The sequence below is a fragment of the Grammomys surdaster genome, unplaced genomic scaffold (genome assembly GCF_004785775.1).
Source record: "Grammomys surdaster isolate TR1022 unplaced genomic scaffold, NIH_TR_1.0 958, whole genome shotgun sequence".
Lineage (NCBI taxonomy): Eukaryota > Metazoa > Chordata > Mammalia > Rodentia > Muridae > Grammomys > Grammomys surdaster.
In genome coordinates, this window is record NW_021605377.1 from 698,019 (window position 1) to 705,929 (window position 7,911).

General features: G+C 38.2%; 1 protein-coding gene across 1 annotated transcript in view; it reads right to left on the minus strand.

The window, feature by feature from the left end:
• Window positions 1–2,926, minus strand: part of Ano4 (anoctamin 4) — a 162,760-nt gene extending 159,834 nt beyond the window's left edge. Inside the window, exon 1 of the mRNA XM_028783084.1 lies at window positions 2,824–2,926. Coding sequence (XP_028638917.1) covers window positions 2,824–2,893 — 70 coding nt within the window. The 5' untranslated portion in view covers window positions 2,894–2,926. The remainder of the gene's footprint in view (window positions 1–2,823) is intronic.
• Window positions 2,927–7,911: the final 4,985 nt, after the last annotated feature.

Genomic DNA, 7,911 nt, shown 5'->3' on the forward strand with positions numbered 1-7,911 from the left:
CCACGGCAGGGAAGGAGTGCTTTAATCTTAGTAGTTTGCGTTGGAGACAAAACAAGGTGAAATTATAGGTCACAGAGGAAGACGCTGAGAGGCCTTGCAGCGTAATCCCAATGTCTACGTTTGTTCTGCAGAGGGCCAGTTCACTGGGCTATTTTTGTCATAGATTGCAGATTGTTACATCTGAAACACCGAATTTTAAAAGCATTGCACACCAACCTCGAAGCACCACTAGGGAGCATAAAAAATAGACACTTCTAGAAGCAATTCAGTATATAAAAAAGAAAAAAGATGGTTTATGTTTCAATTCGAACACCAAGCTGTTTATAATAAATCTATTTTTATGTCCACACTGTATCTTTTCTCCTGTGGAAACCAAACTGACACAGGAGCTAGCAAATAGGAGATGCACAATATTCATATCAAAGATTTTAAAATCAGCTAATTGTTAGAGTATATCAATAGCTATATATGTTCTCTGAGAATTTTATATGTTTTACATATTCATACCCTAATTCCTCCCAGATCTACCCTCCTTCCCCATCCACTTAATTTTGTGTCTTCATTTATCTTTTTTAACTGACTTAAGTCCAATTTGTGCTGCCCATAAACTCTTGGATGTGTGCCTTCCACTGGAGCATGGAGTTGATATACCAGAGACTGCAATCTTAGAGAAAACTGAATCCTCCTCTCGTGGCTGCTAACAATTCCCAACAGCTTCTTAGCTAAGTATGAGACTTTTATGCTGACCACCCCTTTCCATGCTGGAAAAGTTATTTTTCTTATTCTAGCTATCTTAGTGATGTTGTTTTAAAAATGTCAGCTTTTTAGAATTACGGATTAAGAATCTTCTGCAGGAAATGGGGAACACAGAGAGGCAAGGAGGCTACAGTTTAGTGAAACTGTCTCCCTTCCTACTCACTGCACCGGAAGCTATGCTGTATCTGCTTATGACTGATAGATCGATAGCCAGAAGTTAACCTTTCCCCTCTGATTCTTCTATTTAAGCGTTAAGCCTTTGGAAGCTCTTGCATTTAGAGAGAAACCTGTAGCATCTTTAGGTGACAAGAAAATCTGCTGAAACAGGAATTCAAAGGATCTATCTGGCATCTCAGGAAGAGGGTTCAGATCTTCCAGAATTGGAGGTATGGACGGTTGTGATCCACCATGTGGGTGCTGGGAACCACACTCACGTCCTCTGCAGCACTGGCAGGTGCTCTTAATTGCAGAGCCATTTCTCCCGCACCATGCCAGGATCTTATTTTGAACTTTATAAAACACTCACAAATACTCTCCTATTTGATTCATAGGAGATATTCATAAAGAGATAATCACTTAAAACTAGCAAACACCTACCAGCATTAGAGAAATAAATCTTTAATTGAGGTCTACTAATCACCAATTATTGTAAAAAAAATTACTTACTTATGAACTATTACTTCATTTTGATGCAAGTTAATTCAGTCCTAAACACACATGGATTAAGCTCATCTCCAGAATTTACATGGAGCCAAATTTTGTTCATGAGAAAATTTTTTAATTCTTTGAGAACTGTGCAGTCTAGCATCCTTTATAGCAAATGAAATAATTATATAATTTTATAACTTTGCATGAAAAGTCATTTTTTTGTCCCTTGTCTATTAATTAGATTTATCATCCTCCTGGGGAAAGTTTTTCTATTTTATTCACTAATACAAGGGACTGACCATCCAGAACAAATAACTGGTCCTCATATATTCTTAATTAAAACCATTTCTTTCAAATATAGCTGAATCTTCATCTCAATATGTTTAAATCTGGAACAGAGCACATTCATGGAGGGATGCAATGAAGGCCAAAGCTGCCTCCAGTCTAATCTGGCCTCCAACATCTGTTCTTTGTTAATTTTCCCTTTTTCGATGATCCCACATAAAACACTAAACCATTCATCATCTTATAAAATCAAGAAAAGAGTACAATGGTGGAGAAGAACTCTAAAAAGGATGAGGAATACTCATAAGAAATTTAGCCTGGTGATTCCAGAAGTACAGCACTTGCCTAGTATTTGCAAAATTCCATGACAGTCACCAGACACACACAACCACACTCATGTATGCACACAATACTCCCTCGCATGCACAGAAATTGGTACAGAAATGTAATGTCTCTAATTCAAAAGTAGAAAAAACTGCAGTTGCTTTTCCTACAATGGTCTGCAAATGTAAACCCTTCAAGGTCAGCATCAGGAGACAGCATCTAGAATTTGCTCTATTAACAAAACACACAACATCACCTGCTCAGTGCTTAATCTGTAATTGAGCAAATGTGTTGATCAAATATGATTCTCAGTGACAGCTACTGAAGACAAAAAAGTGCAAAAAGAGCCTTCTCACCCATAATCATTATGTGTAGCCACTAATCTTTATGTGTGGGATGTGGCCTTTCATCAGTGACTCCAATATGGTTTGGTTTTGGCTTAGTGGGTCAACATGTAGTTCTTACTTCTTGCATTTGAGCATAGGAACAATAACTTTTTTAAAAAAAATGATATTTCATTGTTTATAATTAATCTAAACCTAAAGTATTTTAAATATTTTTAAAATAGCATAATACTGTAAACATACAGAATTGTTCAAAGACCCCAATATCTTATGGCTGAGGCTCACAAGCTAATGCCACTTACTAGTCTCTTTGTGTCTCAAAATTATTTTGTACAATACCTTGTTTATGACATGGATTGAATATTCTTTTGAGTTTTGAAGTATCTAAGCTGTCAATTTTTTTTACCCTTTCCCAGTATTATAACACTTTTTCCTCTTGTGAATTTAAAATTCGAGTGAAACTTACTTTCTTGTATTGCATTAAGAATCTCTGAAAAGTCCACATCGCTCTTTGGGCCGTCGGGCAGTATTTGCATATCCAGCTGATGGCTTTGCAAATCCAGTCCACCTTCTAGAGAAATAAAAGATATCCATGGAGTTTGCACTGCTTATAGGAGGGCCCCACATTGGAGCCCCCAGAAGAAGGGACATCAGCATCAAAAGTGAGCAGCTGGTTGATTTGCTACTGATCCCACCTCTCAGACCACTGCCTTAGAAGGAAAAAAGAGAAAGGGATGCAATCTCATCACCCTTTGTGCATCGAAACTGTTCCCCCTGAAAAAATAAACTGACTTTAAATAATGCAACACACTTCATAGTGTTTACTGGCATTTTTCCTCACTGAAAAAAAACCTTAGCTTCCAATCAAAGAAATTTAAAATTATTCTTCTATTGTCTATGCAGATAAAATGTGGCATGTCACAAAACACTCTATGATGCTTTTCTCTTCTTCTGGAAGGATTTGCTTTCCTAATATGACTGGAAACCGTGTCATATTTTCCTTCTCACAATGAGATTTCTCTGCTGCAACATTTATTCTAATTATGGCAAGATCCTTCAATCTTTGTTACAAAATAATTAAGCCTCTTACAGGACCTTTATGTGATCTGAGCATATGCTAAAGAAAGAAGTTTTATCTCTGCTACTCCACACTCCCACAAAGCACTTAGGCCACAGAAAATGAGAGATCAAGAAGTAGTTTATCATTAACAATGCTTCTTTTAAAAAATGGTACTCTTCTCTCATATAATACTTCTCTCTCCTAAATACCTACCACATCTTTCCCTCCCCCCACTCTTCCCAGTCCTCCTTGCACCTTCCCTCTCTTCCAGAGCTTCTCATCCTCCTGTCTTCCCCAAGAAAAGAGCAGGCCTCCCAGTGACGTCAACCAAACATGGCACAAGGTACAATAAGACCAGGCACAAACCCTCACATTAAGGCTGGGCGAGGAAACCACTAGGAGGAAAGAAGTCCCAAGAGGAGGCAAAAGAGTCTGAGATACCTCTACTTACATTGCCAGGAGTCCCACAAAAACACTAAGCCAACAACCATAACCTGTATGCAGAGTTCCTAAGGCATAGCTATGCCAACAACATAACATATATTCAGAGGATCTAGCACAAACCCATGAAGGCTCATGATGACCATTTCAGTCTCCATGAGGCCCATGAGCCCTGTTTAATTGACTCTGAGGACTGTGTTCTCCCTGTGTCCTTGACTCTTCGGTCTCTTACACTTCCTCTTCCCCTTCTTCTGCCAGCTTCTCCTGAGCTTTGAGGGGAGGGACCCAATGGAGACTGGCCTGAAGAGATGGCCAGCCCTTAAAGTCTAGGCTCACAACCAAACGATACAGAATACATCTAATTTTCAGAATCTACACATCTAAAATACACAGGTAATAAATGAATAAAATGGGCATGCCATAGCATGCAATGTGTGTGTGTGTATTAAAGAAACAATCTTTATATATCTATAGATAGGTAGATGATAGATAGATAGATAGATAGATAGATAGATGATAGATAGATAGATAGATAGATAGATAGATAGATAGATAAATAGATAGATAGATAGTCTCACAAACTTTCAGTTACAATCCCAAAATTCTATAATAGGTCATAGCTACTGCCTTACATGAATACTTACAAGTTACTTAATACAGCAAAGAGTGGCCCTTAAGGAGGAGGTAACGCCACATGCTGTGGCCTCAGCTCATAGAGCAGTGCCTCATGCAGAGCCTGCCCTCAGCAAATGGGAGTGGGATGAATGAGTGAAGCCGTGCAGTGACTATGAGAGAGAGGAGTTAAAGCAAAGCTAAAGCTAGCACGGAAACTCTGGTTAGCTCACACCAACTCTTTCCAGTTCTTAGTCTCCTCATCTGTAAAAGATGGTTGATGAATACAGCCTCATAATGTAGCACAAGGATTAAAAGAACTAATGTACAAAAAGCTCTTAGCTGCCCCAGTCAATACTTAGGAAAGGGGGTCATTTGTGTTACCATCCACTGTAGTCCATTGTAGCAACACTGTTATCTACCAAAGCATTGCTACATATTGAAGAGCAGGGACCCTAAGTGTACATCCCAATAACTGTCAGGAACTGCTGATGAGTACTATAGACACTTCAGTGAACTTTCCAGAGCCATGTGCACAATTGGTTTTTTTTTTGCAAAGTCTCAAGTTATCCATGGGATAGCTTCTCTAGACAAATAACCATTTTATTGTGCTATCCCACAATGAAAACACCACGTTTATCTTTTCTCTCCATGATCAGAGTGAAGTTCTCATGGGTTTCAATCTCTGCTTTGTTCTATTTGTGGACAAGCACCTCCCATTGAAGACAGCACAACAACAAATCAGTGCTATCGATTCGCCATGGAGAGCAGCAAGAATGCAGGTATAGATAAAGTGCTCCAAGTCTAATAAAAAGAATTTGCATTAATATGACTAAGTAGGGAAGGAATAAAATATTTCAACAAGTACAGAACTTATCTATAAAAAGTTAAATCATTAAATTATAGTCTATGGATTTTGCTTCTACAATAAAGCATGTTTAAATACTTAAATTTTTTGGACTGGTCCAGTGAAAGATGAAAATTATTTCAACTTTAGAATTCAAGACTGACAAGAAGACTGCAAATACTACATCACAGATGCTATTCAATTGGAAAGAGGTTCTAAATTAATACAACTTCAAAAAAAATATGAACAAAAGGGCTCCAAACTGCTGTCTTCATGGTATAACTTAAAGATCGTAGTTGGAAACCCTGAAACATAGGCATCTTTCCCCTTGTACTCTAGAACACACATAGTGTAAAATGCTAGTGTGAACTTTCAACAGCACATCGTTCATTCCATTCCCAAATGTTGAAGACTTTCCTAGTTAGAGAGAGACCAGAACTCAAGAATACCTTCCAAGGAATATTTGAAAGTGACTATCTCCAGTTTGAGCATGAACTGCCTGACTGACAACCAATAGCTTTAAAATTTAAATGCAACATGTTCTCTCTGTGCTTGCTTATATTTATTTACTTATGTGGTTTTGATGTGATTACTACAATGTTAAAAATCTGAGACCATCAACATATTCACAAATACCTTTGACTTAGGGCCAAAATAACACAGCATGGAATTATCCATAAGGCAAGATGTGAAGAAAGGACAGATTAAACCAAACATTTTTCAAATTATTATTTTATACATATGAGTTTTTCTGCTTGCGTGTCTGTGAACTACATGTGTGCCTGGTGCCTGAGGAGGCCAGACGAGAGCACTGGATCCCTTGGAACAACAGTTATGGTGGATGTAAGCTGGTATGCGAATACCGGGAATGTAGTCGACTCCTCTGTCAGAGCCACAAGTGCTCTGAACTGATGAGCCATCTCTCCAGCTCTTTACATGAAATATTTTTTAAATTATAATGAACATTCAACCAAATACAGTACTGTGGAGACAAAACCAGTTAAAGGGATAAACTAAAAACATTTCTCAAAGGTATGAAAAAATAACTCAACTTTTTTTTTTTTTAACAAACTAAAACTCTATGAAGTCTGTAAGATCTCCAAGTTTGGCTTTTATTCTTCACATGCTTGATGGATAGGAGTGATTATATATCAACTCTTCATTATGGTTTTTCTGCCTGAGTGAAGCTGAACCCAGAGCCAACAAAAGCAACTTAGTAATAGCATTTACATTTAATAAGTGCTCTCCATCTGGGCAAACAACATGCCAAAAATTCCGCTTCAGATTTGGATCTAGCTTGGCTATTGGTTGCATGCTTATATACAAGAGCAACAAAAACTGAGCTTCTAACATGACTTTCTTAGTTGGTGAATCATCAATGGAATGGCTTTCCCAGCTCATACCTGTCTAAAGACAGCTCTCTCTACAGAGAATGTCCCATCACTTTCTGTGTTTCAGAAAGAGTTTTTGTTGTTGCTGTTCCTGATGAACATAGTGTTTCCTCCTATTGAGCCCATGAAGATATTTATTCTTTATATTTTCTCTAATGTATATTTTCCATAAAAAATCTAGTCTATAGCACAGAATGAAGAATGCAGAGAACACAGGGAATGCTATTTCTTCTCTTCATCTAGCGTTGTTCAATCACAGTTAGCATCCTTAATGGGGCTGGAATGCATTGCAGCCTCAGAGCACACTGGGTCTATCCTTTACCTTCTTTATCTCCTATAATACCCAGAACAAGCCACTGACTACAGCCGTTGCTCAGTTGAGGCCTGCAGTGAGAATTTTGGATTCTCTAAAAAACTCAGATACGTAACATGAATATGTTTTTGTTTTAATCCCAGGTGTTGGATAAGAGGCTGCTTCACAGCAGGTGACTATGATTTGCCTCACACAGTAGCATGGGAGTGCTTTTGCCAACTGTAGATAGGTTAATTCTGGGAACTCTGGAGAGGGTATAAATGGGAGAGACTGAGAGGGCCTGTGGTGGCTGCTGCTCTTCCTGCTGCTGCATTTGTTGTTGTTTGGTATTGCTGGATTGCTGGATATTCTGACAATGAAGACTGGACTTGCTCCAAGGAACTTAATGTCACTAATCAGCAGTAAGTACCCTATAGAGGTTTGGGGTTTTTGAGTTCTTTCTGTTTTCTAGACACCCATTTTTCTGTCAGGAAAAATAGCTAGCAAAGATTTTTCTCCCAATCTGTAGGCCACCTATTTGCTTACTTAACAGTTTCCTTCATTGTACAGGTGCTTTGTAAATTCATGAGACCACATTTGTCCAATGTTGGTCTATTTTCTATGCTACCAAGTCATTCTGAAAGCCTTTACCTGGGCCTATTAGCTGAAGTATACACCTTACCTTTTTTTCTAGCAATTTCAGGGTACCAGGTCTTATTGTGGAGCTTTGATCCACTTGGAATTGAGTCTTGTGCATGAGGAGAGACTAGGATCTAGTATTTCTCATGTTGAAATCCAATTTTTTCAATGCCATTTCTCAAGGATGCTGGTTTCTTTTTCTTTTTTTTTTTCAATGTACATTTTGGCACTTTTCTCAGAAGTCGAGTAACTGTAGGTGCTTGGACTTATAT